The 21,173-nt window shown below is 41.4% G+C and overlaps 1 protein-coding gene across 2 annotated transcripts in view; it reads right to left on the bottom strand.

Annotated features, from left to right (window-relative positions):
* Nucleotides 1-611: 611 nt before the first annotated feature.
* GSPT1 (G1 to S phase transition 1) overlaps nt 612-21,173 on the bottom strand; it is a 44,550-nt gene continuing 23,988 nt past the window's right edge. For both annotated transcript variants that reach the window (XM_075899358.2, XM_075899357.2), the window contains exons 7-15: nt 20,050-20,230; nt 19,546-19,700; nt 18,755-18,895; nt 16,512-16,605; nt 16,076-16,156; nt 11,122-11,295; nt 10,489-10,578; nt 9,665-9,833; nt 612-1,096 (exon numbers count right to left, since the gene is read on the bottom strand). In XM_075899358.2, coding sequence (XP_075755473.1) covers nt 1,044-1,096; nt 9,665-9,833; nt 10,489-10,578; nt 11,122-11,295; nt 16,076-16,156; nt 16,512-16,605; nt 18,755-18,895; nt 19,546-19,700; nt 20,050-20,230 — 1,138 coding nt within the window. In that variant the 3' untranslated portion in view covers nt 612-1,043. The remainder of the gene's footprint in view (nt 1,097-9,664; nt 9,834-10,488; nt 10,579-11,121; nt 11,296-16,075; nt 16,157-16,511; nt 16,606-18,754; nt 18,896-19,545; nt 19,701-20,049; nt 20,231-21,173) is intronic.

Raw genomic sequence — 21,173 nt, 5'->3', positions numbered from 1 at the left:
AATAGTCTCACTCCCTCAATTCAGACAGATGTTTAAAAAAGCAAGGATTATCCAGCCTTCTAAATTAATGACAGAATGAACTAAGTAACCTGCAGAACTGGCACCTATTCGACTGGCCCAGTTTTCAGGAAAAAAAAATCACTTATAAATACCATTACAGACATTATTGCCTCAATTACCATGTTTGTGCAACTTCCATTGATTTACTGGTTGTTAGCATTTTCTGAAGGTTAAGAATTTGATTATGTCATACTTTTTATAACAACACAGTATAGAGTTCTATCGTTCGACCCAACTTACTGTGTCTAAGAAATTAATTCAACCAAGATGTGCTATAGATATAAACCAATGGAAAGCTAATAAAATAGTGTCAATACTTTCATAAAGGTATTTAATTTAAACAATGCATGAAAATACCCAATAGAATGGGGCAAAAATTCATTTTATACAAACTTTGTCAATTGTCTAATTGCCTCATTTAAAATGCGGGGAGGGGAAACAGTGGTGAGGAGTTTTGAAAACTCCAAGTAATTGAATATTTAGAAACTTGGAAAGTTAAAATGCTAATGCAACAGTGAAACATCTGGATAAAAAACATTATTCAAAAGCAATTCCAATACCAAAAGGATTTCAAATTGTTTATTAACATGGTAGTTGTCTTTGTAACATGTGCACGCACACTCACACGCTGAGTGATTTGCCTGGAAAAAAGATGTCTTAATATGCCAGGGGAAATTAAACATTAAAAATCCTTTAGATTTTCATAATTATAGGCAATTATGTCCACATCACTTACAAAGCTATTGCCAAATCTTTGCAAGCAAATTTGGGAGAAAAAAACCCTCTTTTTGGGAAATTCAACAGTGGCATAGCAGAGCTCTCAATATGAGAAAGCTGACAATGTGGACCTTTGCTGTGAAATTTGTCTTTGCAAAATATGGGGAGAAGTTATCAATGGGCAGAAAATAAGAAGGCGGTGTGAAGTAGGCTTTTGCAGAGTCAATTTTCCTCACAGTATTGTGCAGGGTCATCGAGAAAAGTACTTAGTCTTTCTCCGGAACCAGCTTCAGAACTTTTCCAATTGCAATGGTCTTACCTAAACCAAGAAGAAAGATGCCTGTATTAGGTCTTTATTGGTAAATAATGTACATACCTCTAGAAGCATGAAAGCTATCTAAATCATACAGATTCCTCAGGGTGTCAGAGATAATTATATAGAATAGTGGAAATTATTTTTCATAACAAGAATACAAGTGTATGTTAATGGGAGCAAAAGTGCTACTCTGTCAGAAGATAAATCAACAAAGTTCCACGAGTGAAACTGTTCTATATTTGTCTGAATTTTTGCTTTCTAAGAGAGGCTTAATTGTAAGTGCTTTATTTATGCTAGTTAAACTTATACAGGTTGAAGACACCATTCCTGCAAGGTACAATCCAGGACACGGGCATACATGGAAGAATTTAAATAATCAGTAAGGGACAACACTTAAGGAGCAAAAGCATGTTATTTCAGAAAGTAATACCATACGTTTTGTTATGGATGCATATAGCCAAAAGTCTAGAACGAACGGCAAAACACATACTGCCTCAAGAGGCAACATTTTGTGACGACAAGGCAGGTTTTGTCAGGTAAGTGAAAAGTTATTTGTGAAGAAGGAACATCAGCGAGCTCCTGCACTAAACTTCTTTACTGAAAACATCTACTTCAAGGCTAAATGGACTAATGTTATTTTAAGTCATTTTTACTTGAAGGAGAGGCCTTGGGAAATTTTTGTGCAGTTGTGCAATACCCATTTATTGACACAGAAAGACTGGGGTGGGAGAAAAGTGGAACTATTTTTCAGCGTCTGATTCCAGAAAAGCTTGCAGAATATTATGCCTCACTTAAAAGACCCAGTATTCATGTGTGTCGGTTTGATTCTACTAGTCAAGAGAATAAAGTTGTTAACTTGGGTATCTCATCATGAAATTATAGACTGCAAAGGACAGAGCGGATACAGAGATATAAAATCCTGGTTATAATCAGTTAATCAGTTAAATCCTAGGTTTAACTGGTTAACCGATTAAGTGGGACCCGCTAGCAGCCCCAAGCACAGGGGGGAGCTGTTGCTATCCCCCCATGCTTTGGGTTGCCGCTGCCCCTTCCCTCCCACCCCTCGGTGCTTGGGGCTGCCGGCAGCCCCAAGCGCAGGTAGCAGAAGCTGGGCTCCCTCACACTTGGGACTGCTGGAAGCAGGAGCCAGCCTCAGGTGCAGAGGGGTGGGCTTCAGCACTCAGCCCACCTCATGTGGGAGCTAGCTCTTGACCCCTGTGGGGCTGCAGCAGCCCTTTGCCCACAGTGGGCTGCTGGTATGTGAGAGGGCTGTTCCTGGGTACCAGTTAACACATCCCTAGTCTGATTATTGTAGGAGTAAAAAAATTGGAGACTAACAGCCAAACAGAATCATGCTGAACAGGTTAGTGAACAGTAGGGATTTGGCATAACCTAAAGATGAAGCTGCAGACAGTACATGACTACTTTTTCAACAGTTTGGGAAGCTGGTAGATGCTCAGAATTCCAGTATGAAAAAAATGGTTACTCGTGTAACTTATTCTTCAAGATGTGTTGCTCAGACCTATTCCAATTAAGATGTACGCAGTAAACCAGTAAGGTTTACTTTTGCTGCTATCTGTAGGGTTTGCTGTGGGGCCCCCTGGAGTGGCACTAATGCAACACCCTGCTGACCCAAGAGCCCCTCAGTTCCTTCTTGCTGGCTACTCCAATAAACGGGAAGGAGGGTGGGTATGGAACAGATATGAGCAACATAAATCAAAGAACAATTACAAAGGTGGGTAACCATTTTTCTTCAAGTGCTTGCTCACTTGTATTCCAATTGAGGTGAGTCACAAGCCTTACCCAGGAAGAGGGGTTGGAATCAGAGTGGGGCTGACTCAAAGCCCATGGAGCTATAGGCCGCATCCTGTTGTGATTCTTGCACAATGCATAGTGTGACGTGAAGGCATGCACTGAGGACCAAGTGACGGCTCTGCAGATTTCCTGGAGGGGCACTTGAGCCAAGAAAGCTGCTGAAGAAGCCTGCGCTTGTGTAGAGTGCACTGTGAGAAATGGTGTACAGACTTTAGCCAGATCATAATACACACGATACATGCAGCAATCAAAGACGAGACGCTTTGCGAAGAGATAGGTAATCCTGTCGTACGATCCGCCACTGCCCCAAATAAGTGCCCTGAGTTCGGCAAGGATGACGTGGAGCTATTGTTCACCATGTAGGTGATGTGGATGGCGAATGAGGTCTCCAAGGTGAACTCCTAAACCCAAAGCGGACAAGTCTATGGTAAGTAAAAGCGTGGATTGCAGGGTGAGAAACTGTACACCAGCCATCACCGAACGAGGATCCAACCACCAGCAAAGGATGAAGATTACGTGATGGGGAACTGTGACCAGCATGTCATGCCCCAGCCAATACATGAATGCCAGCCAAAACGGGCAGGGACAGACACAGAGCCTTGCAAACTGGACTATGTATGTAGATACTGCTATGTGGCACATGAGTCTGAGGCATGTCTGGGCCATGGTCACTGGGAAGTTGGCAAACTGAGTCAGCGCCCCAACCCGTTGGTCTGGCAGAAACACCTGAGCCTTGGTCTTGTTGGGTTTTAAGAGCAAGCCTAATCTGAGCAGAGTGTCCCGAGTAAGGCGACATGAGCTTTTACCTCCTGATGAGAGTGGCCCGGCAAGAGCCAGTCATCCAGGTAAGGGTATATTTGAATACTACAGCACCTGAAGAAGGCTGCTACCACAGTAATACAATTGGTGAATACCCACGGTGTTGCAGCAAGCCAAAGGGGAGGGCAGTAAACTGAAAGCGCTGTTTGCCCACTAGGAAAAACAGAGGTAGCATCTATGAGTTGGTTTGATTGTTACACGGAAGTAAGCATCCTTTAAGTCGAGGGCGGTGTACCAATCTTCCGGACACAGGGAGACCAGATGAAACTTGTAAGCATCTACAAACCTATTGAACTCTCCAAAGCCCAGGATGAGCTGGAGACCTCCCTCCCCCTTTGCCTTCGGAACAAGAAAGTAATGGGAATAAAAATCCCTGCTCCTGAAGTCTGCTGGCACCTACTTCACTGCCCCAAGGTCCAGGATCTTGCGCATCTCCATGCTCATGAGAGGGGTCCCTGAAGAGGGACAAGTGGGGGACTGGGGGGGGGGGGGAAGTGAGCGAATGGAATGGAATGGAGTTACCAGTTTTCACCATCCAGAGGACCCAATAGTCTTAGGTGTTAGTCTACTCAAAGGGTTCTTCGTCAAAGGAGAGGTTCTGCAGAGTTTGCTGAATGTCAGAGAGAAGGCCTGATGGCTGGAGCTAAGTGGCCCAGCACATGATTATGCTTGAGATGACTAGTGCCTCCAAGTCCCTGGTGTCCAGACAGACATGAGAAACGGCCTTGCATCCTGGACCAAGGCAGTGAACTTGTCCCAAGTCTCCTAAGGCACAAAGTCCTTGGATTTAATCAAAGAGTCCCAGGAGTTATAACAGCAGCTCAGGATAGCCTATTGATTCACTATCTGGAGTAGCAGAATCCTCCTCCCCATCCACCAGCAAGTAGATGGATCTTCTGGCTGAGAAAGTCGAGGTGTTTGGTGTCCTTCGACTTAAGCGCGAGGGCCTGGTGACCTTGGCACTCTCCTGTTTACCGCCTCTACTACCAGGGAACAAGGGGGAGGGAGAAGGTAGTGTAAACAAATATTCAAACTCCTGACTGGGACAAAGTATTTTCTCTCAGCCCCCTTCACTGTTGGTGGAACAGAGGCAGGGGTTTGCCATAAAGGTTCGGCCATGGACAGGATGGTCTTACTGAGGAGAAGTATCAGCCTGGACAGTCCTTCAGGGGCTAGAATGTTGACTATTGGATCATTCTATTCCAGGACCTCCTCTACCTAGAGGTTAAGGCTGAGGATTACCCTGCAGAGCAGGTCCTGTAATCTAGGGCAGGTGTGCCTGTGATGGAGCGAAGAGAACAAAGACGCCACTGGAGGGGCCGATGTCTTGGCCATCCTCAGGTTGGTCCTGGGGTTCCAGGGTTGGATTGGGCTGGGTCTCAGGTGGTGGTGTGGCTGGAGGTGCTGGCCGAATGACGGTGGCCTCCAGGACCTGGAATCTCAATATTGCCCACTGAGCCCCCATCAACTATGTGCCCTAGCCTGATGGAACACCCACCATGTTCAAAATTGCCACTGCGATGGCTCCTGGGTTCCAGCTTGGACCCTGTAGGGACAAGGACCCACCCATATTGATCTATCCAAAGCCACCATGGGTTCCCTCAGAATAGAGGCTGGCAAACCCAAGTGAGATGGCCAAGACAGCATTGAACCAATCACCACTGAGGGGGCAGTTGGTGCTGAGCTTCATTGCCATCAAGGCGAATGACTATAGGAATACCACGTGTGGGAAGACACTGTATATGGCACCTACAGGCTGCACGGTGGTGACCTTTGTTGGGAGCATGACCGATGGTGGGAACAAGACCAACATGAAGAGCTGGACCAGCAAGGAGAGTTGTGCCCAGATTGGTGCCAAGATGGAGGCTGGTGCCAAGGCAGGCTCCCCTGCAACATGGAGTAGTGACAAAGAGGGGCTGCTGCACATTCCAAGGAAGATCCATGCTTCTGACATCGGTGCTGAGACGACTGAGATGCCCAACTGCAGTTCCAAGAGCATCTTTGATGCTGGACGGTATGGGAATGGCTGGAGCGAGACAACTTCAAGCCTCACCAAGATCTGCTCGCCATGGAGGCTCAAGTGGGAATGGCTTTGAAAGGGCGAGCTGTGAGTCAGACCAATGGTGCTCAGCTGAGTGGTGCCAGGATTCCAAGCGACAGGAGATGGAGGCTTGAGCGAGAGTGCCAAACATGGCCAGCTTTCCCCATGAAGTTTGATGGGGAGCAGGAACCTGTCTTTGGCCACTGATACAAAGGAAGAGGGTGTGGCCACCTTTGAAGGCGAGGCTGGAAAGTAGAACTGGTGCCGGGGGGGTCTTATGAGACAGACTGTGCCAGGAGTCCTTTTTCGGTGCTGGGCACAGAATCAAAGGTAGTGTGCTACACAATGAAGCATTCAGACTGCACAAGGTGGACTTCATTAGAAGCTGCTTGAGACAAAAGTCCCACTCCTTTCTAGTCCAAGGTTTGAAGGCCTTGCAGATCTTACACTTATCTGCTTAGTGAGCTTACCCTAGGCACTGAAGATAGGAATCATGGGGGTCGCTCAATGGTATAGACATCTGGCAAGAGTTACAGGGCTTGAATCCCTGGAGCTCTGTCATGTCCCAGGTACCAGAAGGAACACGAGTGGAAAAGGGAACCTCCCCTTCAGAAGGAACACGGGTGGAAAAGGGAACCTCCCCTTCACTCCAGTCACTACAACACTAACTGTTATTAACTATTGTTAAACTAAACTAGGGATGGATGGCACTTCCAATGCAAAAGAGCCAAAGTTCCAATAGCCGTCATTGGCAGTAAGAAGGAACTGAGAGGCAGTTAGGTCAGTAACTAAGTTCTCTTAAACTGCATGACCACACAGTCCTTTAATGAGCCCTGTGCACAGGCTCAGAGCTCCGACATAGGCAGGGAGCTCAGGTGACTGTCAGGGGCATCTCGCTGACCAGCATCTTCAAACAGACCTGCCCGTATCAATCAGAGGAGCTACGAGAGCAGGTAAAGAGGGAAGATGAGGGAATAAATGGCTAGGGGGAGAGCTGTAGAGTAGAAGAGTTTGGGGGGAGGAGGAAAGAAGGAGGGAGAATCCCATCTATGTGAGGAGAGAGAGGCAGAAACCCAGCACTTTCCTCAAGCCTCCTGGGCTGGGGAAGGGGGGGGGGGGAATTAAGGGGGAGAGAGTGGCACTGGGGGTGAGGTGGAAGTGGAGAGTGAGTTTGTGCTGTTTGTCCCGGGGTGCGGTGGAGGAGGGGTGGAGAATTTGTGCTGTGTCCTGACTCTCAGCTAGACTGCTGGTGCCTGCAAGTTTGAGAAGCAGGGTTTTATCCCAGCCCCCCGCTGGGTTGGGGGGGGGGGGGGGGCGGAGCAGACTGCATAAGGTAGGTGGGGGATAGGGGATGAGTAGGTGCTGGCATCTGTGTAGTGAGATTGAGCCAGGAAGAATTTGTTTGGGGTGTCCTGACATTTGCTGCAGTCCCCTCTGGCTGATTGGGGTGGAGGTTGCGTGCGTGTGTGTGTGTGTGTGTGATTTGCATGATTACATTTCAAACATTTTACATGGGTGTTAATGGCTTAAGGTAAGAAAGAAAGGCGGTTTTAACAGAATTTTTTTTGAGTGTTGCAGATACCTAAAACTCTGATCTTAATGGTTTTTTAAATCCTGTGTTACTAATTAATACATGTTGTATTCTATTGCATTAAAGCCAGATCTTTGCTATGTGGTAGAGTTCTGGCAAGTACTAGGTATGATGCTAGTTGTTTGGTAGGATGAACCTTTATTTGCAAGCTCTTTGAAACACGCATCTGTCTACAAACCCTGAAGCCATCTGTTAATTTGTTCTGGGGCTTCTACTCTGAATTGGTGACACATACAAGGTGAGAGTTTCAGACAGGAGAACTTGTATCTGTTTGTACAGGTCTCTGTTTCACTTGTTCTTGTATAGCAAGGATTCTAAAGATTCCCAAGAAACTGCATAAGCCTTAGCGAATGCCTTTTACTTTACTTTCCAGTGTCAGTAAGTACTGTATTAATATTTGCGAGGAGAGCATAACTGATTCTAGTTGACTCAGATTTGTTTAGCATCTGAAAGTTGAGCTGTGTATGGATAATATGCATTTTGATGTGTTTTACTTGAGTAAAAAGCGATGATAATACATGTACTCCAAGGGTAGCGTTAATTTTCTTTATTTGATTTCATATTAAATATCATAAGCATTGCTCCTTGTTAACTATCTCCTGTTTTAATATATTTTCTTCCATACTAGTGGACGGTTTAAAAATCTGTCTGGTACACATCCACACAGTACTTCAATATTGGTACTGCACATAAATTTCAACTGGCCCAAGGATAGAAAAAGTTAGAGGAAACACTGGTTGGCAGGGTCTTATATAGGACATTGCAACAGTGCCATTTCAGGGGGCTCCACAGCCGACCCAACAGGTAGCACCTAGGGTAAAAATTTTCTGGCAGCTGTGTATGCAGTGTGCGCACACCTCAGTTAGAATACATATAAGCAAGCACTTGAAGAACCTGTACTTTTGACTCAGTGGTGATGAAATGCAAGCATGATTTCAATTGTAAGTCCGTGTTTTGAAGCAACTCCAACCATTAACATCTAAAATCATTCTGATTTTAAAACAGTCCATTTACTTTCTCAACTGGGAAAAATGTGTCAAAGATGGGAGAAACTCTCAGGAAAACATTTACTTTTCAACTTAGCTGCAGTAATCTCCCGACAAGGGCATAACTCCAGGAAAAGCTAATATATCCAGAAATGCTGGCATTTTAAGAGGTCATATTTTACTGCGTATTTTTACATTTCTGAAGTGGCTACTTTTATCACAAGCTGAACAACAGCATATTCAGCCAGTCTGATGAGGAAACAAGTAAATAGAAAGAATGGGGATCTTTATATGTCCATAAGAACCTTAGAAACATACAGAAAATGGATAGACCCTTTGTGCTGCACACTTCCTTTTCTCAACTTGAAAAATTCAGACTTACAGACTCAAAAGGGGCAACACCCACAGCCGTCCCTCACTTGTTTCCACATAACCTCTACCTCAGAAACTTAAAGTGGACATATAATAATCTACAGTTACTAGGTAAGTTACATTTCTGGGGCTACTGGTCAATTCCTGGGAGACTGACTAGTTCATAGACTTGACTCCTTAAAAGTGTTGTTACTAGTAAAGAATATAGGACTTCTCAAGATCTGAGGCCCAATTTTGGAGACTAATATTGTGAAAGAAATGAAGTACAGGCATCAGCCTTGCATATCTTAATGATGGACACATTTCTAAAGCACACTGTAGAAGCTTTTACAGACCTAATACATGTATCATACAACTTTTGGTTATGAAAAGTTAAGTGGGATAACGTTTGAGCCCCTGACCACTGAAGATATATAGGAAGTCCTATAAGATACATAACCCACAAACTTGCTAATATGACAACCATACCCTGGAGGATCAAAAACAAAACCCTAGTACACTGTTAATTTTAAAAGGACTTGTATAGCAATATCATGCATAAAACTATTGCAAATACATTGTTTTACAACTCAAAGAGTGTATGTCTTTAGCATATTAGTCAGGATGCATGGTTGAAGAGATGAGTACTGATTTTTTTTTTAAATTCAGCTTCCTGTTTTATAATGCACTCTTTCACTTTAATTTGCAATAAATGTGAATGCATTTCTATTATTAGCAGTGGCCATCTAGTCTCTTTTCTATTGTACAATGGTATTACTGTTTTGCAGTAGGCATAAGGAACATTTTTCTACAGAAAATTTTCTACTAAGTACCACAATTAAAAAATGGACAGCCAGTAGTTCCATTTTTTCATTTCAGTTGCAGTGTTTGAGATTCTTATTCTATATGTAATAAGATGGTGTATATGTACAGAAACAAAATTTTAATAGTTGCACAAATACTCTTACCCTCATCTCTTAAAGTAAAACGACCCATCTGAGGGAACTCTTTGAATGTCTCAAGACAGATGGTTCCTGCTGTCCTTAAACGGGCAATGCATACTTGATCTTGTTTCACAAAACGCGGTCGTGTCTTACTTTTTTCTCCTGATTTTTTGTCTACCAAGCAGATTAAGGCCTGCACAAGAATGAGACGTTTTAATTGTTAGTAAAACAGTTCAATGACAATTTTATTTTCCCCTCAGAAACAAAGCACCAGTATTCTTCAAGCCTATTTAAAAGTACTATCTACTTGAAATGTAGTATATTTAGAAAAAGTTAACAGTTGACTTACATAACGCTTGCTCGTGAGACACTCACCACCACCCTATCACCAATTATGGTGATTTTATAAGAGTTTTTTTTCCTGCAAATGCCCCTCTCCCTTGTTACTGCGGGGGAAAAATCCACAAAAATAAGAGGAAATGGTCTGTACCTGGAATACAGTGAAACTGACAGACAAAATGCTGTCAATGCACAAGTAAACAAATTTTAAAAGGTAGAAAGATAGCCCTGCACTCTTGGTAGTTTTGGGTACGAAGATACTCAGACAATAAACAATATTCTTTTATGATTTCAAGTTTGAACAAATAGTAGTATTCAGAAATCTAAGTGTTCAAGGGGTTTATACCAATATTTACACAAGACATTTATTTGTTGCGTTATGTTAGTACGTAAGGGTCCAATCCATATTGGAGACCTGTCATACTATTTTCTTTACAAACAACTGAAAAACAAAGTTTCTGGTCTGAAGAGCATGCAGTCTTTACATTAAAAAATTAATATAAACTCACTGTTATTTCAACTTCTTCAATACAGGTATGAATGTGCAGCACTGCATTATAACCAGGGCAGATGATGGATTTGTGCTCAATTATCACTATCTGTAAAGTAATACAAGAAGTTTAATATAACTGCATTCCACACATACTATATCCTAAATAGGCAGAGACTAATCAGTTAGGGCTAGCTCTCTATCACACAACTTTATCTAGAATTTTATACATGTAGCGTGTAACATCACTGAATACAACTTTTCAGAAACAATGAGTTTATGCTAAACTCTTGTCACGAGACAAATAAAATGACCGAATGTCTTATAATACAAATGTATGCTTACTGAACAACAGCTAGTGTGTAAGTAGGAAAATATAGTTTTGCTTTAAGATTAGCGATTTCTGAAACTTTAAGTAGAGTATTCACATTCAGAGTACATTTGTTCCAAGAATAAAACATGTAATTCACTTATGACTCTTACGAGAAATGATTTTAGATCTTGGATTAAGATTTATGAAATCATACAGTGGTCTTACACCATAGTATCTGTGAAAATTCTGAATTTCATATGCTGTAGTTTAGTTAGTGTCATTCACTCTTAGTAGATACAAGATACAAGGAATTACAGAACTATATTTCTTTTAGTGTACCTGGGCATCAAATGTACGTCCAGAATGACACAAGTTATTAGGATCACAGAGTATAAACCCTGGAAGGATCTCCTCCTCTTCTATTCCTTTAAGCCTAATCTTCAGGTTTTCACCGGGGGCTACTGAGTCAGTTTCTACATCATCAGAAAGAATTCCAAGAACTTCCACGTTGTGCTTAAAGAAAGCAAGATTCAGGTTTTCTGATATATGCATTAAATAAAACATGTCATTGTCGCTAAAAAAAAAAAATCACTAATACAAAATGTGTATAAGACCTACACAGTTTGTCAGCTACATCTCTGCATTTGCGTCTTCAGTTTAAATGTATGTTACACTAAACATATTATATACATTTCACAATTATATGAAAAATATGAACATGGAAGGAAATTTCCTGGTATCGCTCAGTTATTAAAATATAATACAGCACATTTGTTCTGTTCAATATTCTAATTCATGCAATATTGTGATATGGTGTATTTTAGATCTTAGTCTTCTACGGCAAGTATCAGAAGGCTTCCATCGCAGCAAAGGCATCACCACTCCTATGTATCCAATAAGCATTTACGGAGGAAAGACACACAAGGGATAAGTCTTGTCTACTTTGGCGAGTATATGTTGTGGTGTTCTAAGAACTAGAACAGTATTCAAAACAGTGTGTTCAAAACAGTAAAGTTTTAAAATTTCTCATGAACTTGATGTTCAACCAAAGATGAAAAACCATCTGCCAAAGTAATGTTTTCTAGAATGTACTTTTTCAGCACTGATAAAATGACCCATGTGTCATAATGAACGAAGTGACTAACTGCAGATCATGAGAGAAGACTCTGTAGAGCTTCCTAAATTAGGATGCAGGTTTATGAATGTTCTCAAACAAAACATCATATAATCTAATTGGCTGACATTCCTTTATACAAGGGTTTCCCAAACTTTGTCTGTGGAGCCCACAAGTCCCTCTACGCTGGGCAGTAGCATGGCCTAACAGCTGCTTCATGAGCCACGCCCAGCCAGGGGCTCAGGGCTCCAGCAGAAAATTTTCTGGCTGGGGAGGGGCCCATCTCCCCCCACTACAGTAGCAGCTCCTTGTTGAGGTCAGAACAGCGAGTCTCTCCCAGCCAACCTCACAGGGGGATAGGAGAGCACCATGGGGTTGAAGCATCAGTGCTAGCTTCCTGCTGCGGGGGGGAGGTGGCAGGGTCCACCTGCAAGATGGAGAGAACCACTGATCTAATCACATTGGGCTTGAAGCTCCTGTGCAACGTCCTATGCATTACTGCAGTGTGCTGTTATCTACGTTAGCTGTAGGCTCGATGTTCTGCGGAGCTATGCATAGGTTTATATACCCCTCCACCTTCATTTCATGTTGCAATATTAAGCTTATTTATTGAATGTTGCCACAATAATTCTCAGTATAGTAGGTCATTTATAAAATCAGTTCTCAATTATTTTTTTAATTAAAAAAAAAAATCACTCCATACAACTGTTAATATTTTTCTTGCAGAGCTCCTGGACCCATCACCCAGAGCTCCCCAGCTGATCCCAGGTTCCACGCAGTGCTGCTGCTTTGAAATGCTGCAAGGAGCCTGACACTGGGTTCCCCACAGCATTCAAAGCAGCAGTGCTGCACAGAGCAGCTGACCCCGGGCTCCGTGCGGCACTGCCACTTTCAAGTACCCTCCTCTTCTCCCCCACTTGCAGCCTCTATCTGAAGGGGGAGCGACTAGCCGACTACCCTGTCAACTATCCAATAAGCAAACTAGTCCTTCACATCCTAAGCTCCATGGAGCACACTTTGAGAAACCCTGCTTTATACCATAGCCTGTTGTTCGGTCTCATGCCGTCATTCACCAGTAAGGACCAGTGATGAACAATTAGATTAATATGAAGCAGCATGTAAGCAAAAGAATAAAGAAATTCATCCTGCCCTGCAAAAAAGTTCACTACTGTTCACTTTTGTAAAGTTTTAGCTCACTACTGCCACTAACAGGAGCCCATGTCATATTAAGTATAGAAGGACATATTGATGTACACAAATTTTATGTTTATGGTAATTTGCTAAAAGCATCTGCAACTTCTCAGTCTCTCCACTAATTTGCCTACTGAGTTACAATTACTAATGATAAACACTGATATATCAGTTTTATCATGAAAAGGGAATAACTATTTAAAGTACTTTAAGCCAAGTTTCAAGCTCATCTAAGAATTACATCTCAAATCAGTTCTTTAAATTGTTGAATCTTCACCTCCCCCGCCACGCCTGGCCAAGGAAATAATTGCTCAAGTTCCACAGAAAGTGTATTTTAAAACAAATCTTTTCTTGATCACTTGCAAATAAGAAGTGCCAGGTAAAAGTGTCCAGAGAAACATTAAATTTTCACTAAAATAGGCAAAGTAAGTTTTAACAAGAAAAATATGGTTACAAAGTGATTTGACCCTTATGGAACAATTACATTTTGATAAACTTGTTTTACTCAAATTTCAGGAGTAATTATTTTATTCAGTGCTGTGATGACTGATTTCTTTAGTCACCTACACAAGTAGAACAAATGCTTGTAATTTGAGCCCCAATAGAGATAAGGATGTAAATCGACTCTTCATGCCCTTCAAGCAGGGGTCGGCAACCTTTCAAATCAAAGAGCCAAACTACATCAAAATTCAGAACAAGTGGTCAACAAAGAGGCGTATAAGAATGCCCATTTGTATGACTGAAAATATACAAGGTAGTATTATGGATAATTGATGATTAATAATAGCATAAATGAAACATTGTACTCACAGACTTTATTTAATGGGACTTCTGCTGCTGAATCTTTTCACACATTTCTTTGAAGTTTACATCGTAACTGGTCAAATCCAACTTAATGCATGCATTCAGGCTGTCTTCTGTCAATCTTATGGCAGGGGCTGGTGACGTGGGGGTGCAGGAATCTGGGTTGGGGTGTATAATGGAATCAGGGCACAAGGTTGGGGTGTGTGGAGGTATTGGGAGTATTATGGCAGGGGACTTGGGATTTGCTCAGGTTTGTTGTGTGTGGGGTGTAGGAGTGTTATGACCCTGTGGTCAGATTGGGGCTGGGCCCCAATTGGGGGTTTATTTAAAAATGAAGCCTGGCCAACAAAGTACAATATTATATCCAACTCAAAAGGTTTCAACATTATCTTTATTTATGGCAGGAGTGGGGAACCTTTTTGGGTCAGGGGCTACTGACCCACAGAAAAAAAAAATCAGTCAAGGGACCACACAAGTGAAACGCAAAAAACACAAAAACAAAAAACAACAAAACATCCACCCTAGCCCTCACTGATGTGACCCCCCAACTTCACTCCCTTGGAGGAAAGGGCAAGGAGGACTGACGTTCAAGGCCTCAGGCCAGATTTACTCTTCTGAAGTCCAGGCTTAGTGAATTTTGATGGCCCCTCTAAGCTCTAGGGTGGGGCAAAAAAAATGAAGGGTTAAGTGCGCAGGACAGGACCAGGCTGACAGTGAATGGGAGAGGGATGAGAGTGCAGGATCTGGGTGGGAGGAGGTGAGGATGCTCCCTGGCCATGGGACAGAGGGCAGGAGCGAGCTGGGGGCTGGCTGCCTGACCAGGGGGTGCCTAGGGAAGAGGGGGGAGGGGGAAATTCTGGCCAGGGGGCAGAGGTGAATGAGAGGATGGGGGCCTGGGCATGATGAAGTGGGAGGCACTTATTTTCGCACTGCGTGGCAGGCACCATGCAACATGCCTCCTGGTCCTTCCATTCCCCAGAAGCCTCCAGGAAGGATTTGCAAGGGAAGCCTCCAGAGAAGTGTTGCCCGGGGGATGAAAAAGGGAAGTACGCATGGAGCCATTTTTTGTCTGCTTGTTTCCCGCATGCCAAGGGAAAGAAAAAAGCAGCACACCCAGACATTTTTTGCTCTGCTTGTTCCCTGCATGCTGGATCTGGTGGGGAGGCTCTGGGCTTTCTTCTCTCTCACTCCCCCTCCCCCGGAAGCTGATGCTGATGTTCCAGTCTTGTAGGGGGCCTATAAGGCTGTAGTCCCAGCTCCCTGCTTGCTGGAGAGCTAGAAGGTTGAGCTGGGGCTCCAGAAGAGCCATATCTAGCTCCCTAATTAGCCATATCTGGCTCGCAAACCACAGATTGCCGACCCCTGCCCTAAATGAAGGTGGGCTGGACATCAAATATAAGTTACTTTGCAAGATCACTTTTGAAAAGAAATTTTCAGACACTTTGTTTCCAACTTAGAATCTTAATTCAGGTATAGACAGAATGTCAAAAACAAGTATGAGGCAACTTTCAAGACCTTTGGCATTACAAAATGTACTTTTAACCATGCTACTGAATACTATTTACTCAGATGGTAGCAACACAAAGCTAGCTCCTCTGTACTGTCAATTTTTAAATCTTTAATGCAAAAACATGCCCCATGCTATTAACTTGCTCCTTCTAGTTTTCCAGAAGAGGTGACGTGGAAATCAGTCTAAGCATCAATGCATTTTGTATTAAAAAAAAATCAACTCTTTCACAAAACACATAAGCTCAGCTTGTTCCATTCCCACTTATAAAATGGATAATGTGCAAGAGGATGGTGGATACTAACTCCCAGCAGAAAAAAGGATTCAACTGGGCAAATATACCTACTGCAAAGTAAACTATACAGCTCCAATAAGCCAGACTGATTTTGATGACCTAAAAATAACTTGAGTTCAGTGATGAAATGTAACTTTACTTTTGAATGCGGAGGAAATCAAATACATACTCAACATGCAGAGAAAAGTTAACTGCTAAACTTAGATATTAAACACTGATGTTTTCCTCCATAAATTCTATAGGTTTCCATCATTTCAAAACAAAGCTGAATCCTGCTTGACACTCTGCCAAACATGGACGTTCTTATCAATTTATTTACTCTAAACCAAACTGATGTAGCCTTAGAAACTTTTTAAATACGGAGGGTGAAAACTTGCCATACCTTGTTTGGCATCATCACAAGCTGCTGTCCTTTGCAAATGGAGCCTGATTCCAGCTTTCCCAAGACCACAGTGCCCATATCCTTTGTAAAAGAAACACTATTGTAAAACATTTTCATAAAATATTGCTCTATTTTACTGTTTAGTCAAATGTCAACTTAGAAACATCAATTCATACATCAAATGATGTTGCATTACTGCATCTAAGTTAATGTTTTTCTCCTAGGAAAATATCTAAAGCACGAAAGGGTCAGCACTAGAACATATTTAAAAGCAAAAGTCACCCTTTTAGTCAATCCACTGTATCAAAAAACAAATGACACCAGGCCCACCACAAGACAGAATACATGAATACTTTATTTTTCAAGTCAGAGAGGAATAAATGGACCATCTATTAGATTTACATAATCAATTTCAAATCCTACTTTCATTTTGTACCTTATATTTATCCACAATTGGCAGCCTGATTGGTCCATCAACTGAACGGTTGAAGTTTGGCAAATTATCCAGATATGGAATAAATGGTAATCCACTAAAAAGAGTAAAAATATTTATTTAAACAAACATTTTGCATGGTTTAAAATTTAGCTGAACAGTATGGCTTATTGATTAGAAGTAAAGAAAAGAATATTAGCCCAACACAACAGAGAGAAAGACTTTAACCGCTGAACTGGTGTTTCTCAAAGTGCAACATAGGCCTGCTTTGGGAAAGGTGCTAGTGGGTGTTAGAGAAGAAACAGGTGACCCAGGAGCAGTGGCGTCAGCGGAAATGCTTTATTGCCTATGCACGTTTACCCCAGACATTCAACACAATGTCCGAGTGACAATAAAGTCGTTCTGTTTACAGCATCTGCTCCTGGGTTGCCTGTTTCTTCTCACAACTGGCATTGTGAACAGGATCCCAGAAAAGTGTTCTGCCTGATCATCAGGTCTCAATGGAGCCCACTGGTAAGTCTGACAGGCTCTTTACTACAAGAATGGTTAGGGATTGTATTAACAAGTTGGTGGGGAAAACGGAGGATCATCAGGATTGGTCTGCCATCCGGGGTGGGTGGAAGCCTCCCTTGTGTCCAGGAGTTCCCCGGGCTATGCTGGTGCAGGTTCTGTGTGAGGGTCTCTCACATTTGTGGGAGGAAGTTGCTAATCTTGGAAGCAAAGTAGAAACTCTGCAGCAGATTGCTGGGAAGCAGCACACTGTTAAATCATTAGTGTGCGTTGGCAGCCGGGATGGCTGGAAACTGCAGGGATGATTTTTAATCGCCATAAGTCAGAGAACCTGGCCTGAAGGGTCCAGCAGATGCTTTAAAGCAAAATTCTTACCCCCCCACTACTCCTACTTCTTTTACCTCATCTAACCTCCCTACTTCTGTTACCCTTTCCTGCCCCTCTTTGAAGCAAAATTCCTGTTTCCCTCACCCCCTCTCTTCAAGGAGAGGTACACAAACATAAGACATTTAAAATTTTTAAGAAAGGGACCAGAAGGTAAGGGGGCAGTTGAAAAGACCAGTCTCTTTGCTAAATTGGTAGAGTAAGCCTGTGTCCATGGAAAGGGACCATTCAGCAAGAGAGAAAAGGGCAGGAGCCAGCCAGCTCAGCACAGGGACTTGAGGCAAAGGAGGGTATGGGTGCAGACCTCCTGGCAAGGGCTGGAGAGTGGCATTGCCACTTGGACGTTGTGTTGGATGTCCAAGGTAAATGTGCATGGGCAATAAAGCAGTTCCATTGACCCCATCCGCTCCTGGGTTGCCTGTTTCTTCTCTTAACAGTAGGCTACTCTGTTTTGTTTATTTGAAGGTACCATAGTTATGGATCCTTGCAGCTCCCATTGGCTCCAGTTCACCATTTCCAACCAAGGGGAACAGCAGGAAGTGACTACCACATCCCACGGCTCCCTTAGATTGGAAACTGCGAACCAGAGTCAATGGGAGCCGTGAGGGCCTTTAGATAAAACAAGTGACTCCCCGAAGTGTACCGCAGGTGAGAGTGAAACACTGCTCTAAGCAATTAAATCCTTAACATCATTAATACGTATGGGTTAACAGAACATGGTAGTGGAAAATGGTTATATTGCTTACATTCACACAATTTAATTTTAAAACCACATTACAGGCCTTTTTTAGAACAGTTCATTCATTCATTGCGCGTCTTGCTAGAAATGCTAAATCTGTTCCACGAGTGTGAACATAACAGGATAGTTTTCAAAGCCATTTTCATTAACATGGTTTAATTGCCTTGAGCTATATGAGCAATCTTAGCATTAAATGTCTATAAGCCATGTCCACAATCTTATTAGATCTCTACACAGACTATTCTGCACCCCAGCCAAACACGCAACATGAAATCACTTGAAAATTCAAGTGGCAGTACAGCACTTTCAAAATCTCTCAAAAAAAGGAAAATACTCTTATGGTCCAGGGTAACCTTTAACTCAATATACAACAATGCTTTTGTACTTAAGTTCTTCAACAGTTCCCAAATGCTTCTACTTTACTTCTTGAACATACTATTTTCTACTTGCTTTTGCAATAATAGATTTTCCCTCACATGTATGTTAGCTAATCATCACATTGGACCTGACTAGAAGATATAAACCTACACTTCTGCCTATCTTCACTGCAGTGCTGCCTATTACTGAACTATTATTTCTTCTTCAACACAATGACAAAAACTAAGATACTTACATATACCAAGGACAGAAATCTGATTGCTCTTTAAGGTTTGCTCCAGTCAGTCCCGAGCAGGGCATAAAATGAATATCTTTTTTGGGATTGAAGCCAACTTTCTTCAAAAATGGCACCAGCTTTTCTTTACATTCTTCGTATCTATTAAAAATTGTAATGCAACTAAATCATGATAAATTAAAACACTCCAGTAAAGTTCTTTATTTGAAATCTCATATTGTAATTCTACTTGAAATCTAATATTGTAATAAAAATAAAAAAGAAATCTCACGGATTAGATCACTATTGAGTATTTGATCTGTGACTTGTCAATCAATTTGCCACATGAAGTAACTTTAGCAATGTATGCTTTATGCCCCCCCAAACAAACTGAACGGTAAGAAAGAAAGTTTAAAATAAAATTGCTGAATGCCCTTTTCGCTTAAGTTACTGGAGTTATTCAAATTATTACTAAAGTAAATCAAAGTCTGGCAAATTGAACTAATTATATACATTGATAGACTTCCTCCCCATTTTCAAGCATTTAAAGTTTTCCCAACTCTAAAATAATATTAGAGCTTGTGGCTTTGTTGGACCTACATGCACAACAAACCACTAAAATTCATAATTGCCTGCTTTGCCAGGGGATGCTCTACAGGTTATGCCTATACTTTCACGCCCTTCCACTCCAGGATCAAATGAGACTTTGGCAAAGAACAGCAGTAGCTGGAAACTACTGTAGCTTGTAGTTCAGCTATAGCGAATTACATTAAAATATTTTTTAAATAATTTTTTACTTCATAGAAACTCACCTTTCATTACTCCAGTTTACAGTTGGATCATCCATTTTATTAATAAGAACTATTAAATGTTTTACACCTGCTGTTTTTGCTAACATTGCATGTTCTCTTGTTTGTCCCCCCTTTTCAAATCCAGTTTCAAACTCTCCTTTTCTTGCAGAAATAACCTAAATTTTAAAATAGTGTGTTAAGAATTAAAAAAAACCCCTTAAGAATTAGAATTATTCTCAGTTAGTTCTGCAATTACAAAGGATTTAAATTCAATAGTGCAATCAACACTGAATGCTTAAACACCACAAGCTAATACTCAAAGCCTTTTGACAGTGGTGACATTAGAAGATGACTTATAGTATACATATCAGAACTAAAATGCGTACAAGTATTACTAGACTGTTACATTAAGATTTGAAAGTTTCAGACAACACAACTGACAAGATAATATTTAATACATATAATTCTGATTTAGCTATAAATAACAGTTCTATTACACACAGATGTCCAATTTGTTTTTCTTACCAATACAGCCAAATCAGCTTGAGAAGCTCCTCCAATCATATTTGGAACAAAACTCTTATGCCCAGGGGCATCTAGGATTGTGAAGTGTTTCTTCTCTGTTTCAAAATAGGCACGGCCCACTTCTACTGTTTTACCTTTGTCTCGTTCTTCTTGGTTTGTGTCTAAGGCCCAAGACAGGTACCTGCAAAAATATGTTATTCTAATTCTGCATTAATATTCACTACTAATGTGTGAGTTTTCTTCAAGACTATTTTTTTTTCACATGCACAGTTTTAAACTGCCTCCGCAACACCAACATCATCATAAACATTTCTAAGATTGTGACAGATGTAAGATTTTGTTCAGACACAACATCCCTGTAGTGCTAAATCATTACTACTACAACATCATACTAACTACATTCACGTTATGGCTAAGAATCCTGTTATTCCAAACTCTACTTTCCTGACTGAATTCCCCCCAAATTACATTTTGAACACATACATACACCTGATGCTTTTTCTCAACTTAGAGATAAATTACTATTTGAAAAAATACCAACAAATTAATGGTCAACTTGATAACAGAAGGAAAGATCTGTGTATAAAAAGCAGAAAACATTGAATAACAAAACTAGTTTTGACCTGGCATTTAAAATCCTCAAGAGAATGTGTGCTTTGTTAAGTTAAAAAAAAAAAAGTTCATTTTCAAATATGACCGTTAAAACGGCATCAAAACCATTATGGAAAGTTTGATGTTGCTAGTGCCTATAATTTCAATTTTTGCTCACTGCTCTTAGGCACAATTTCAAATAGATATGCAATTTTATGCACTTTCTTATACGTCCTTTTCTAGGCATTCAAGTGTGATTTTCAATGAAGAGTCAAATAAGTAACTCATCTTCAACATTCTTTCACATTCATCACCCTCTCCATTTTCAAGTCCCCAAAACTGTTCTCACAATATCAAAACAGATGTCACATGACTGGAAGTTGCGTTATTCTTTCCTGTTCCTCAATTCATATCTTAATCTTTTAATTCTAATACCAGGTTGATATCCAATATTCCATGTAAAAAACAGGGACACAGTTACAATTGATATAAGTACTGTAATCTTCTATTTTCTAACTTATGCATAGAAACCA

This window comes from Pelodiscus sinensis, chromosome 15, assembly GCF_052426305.1.
Source record: "Pelodiscus sinensis isolate ZL-2025 chromosome 15, ASM5242630v1, whole genome shotgun sequence".
NCBI classification, from domain to species: Eukaryota; Metazoa; Chordata; order Testudines; family Trionychidae; genus Pelodiscus; species Pelodiscus sinensis.
The sequence above is the reverse complement of the archived record's forward strand: the minus strand, read 5'-3'. Positions and strand labels throughout refer to the sequence as shown.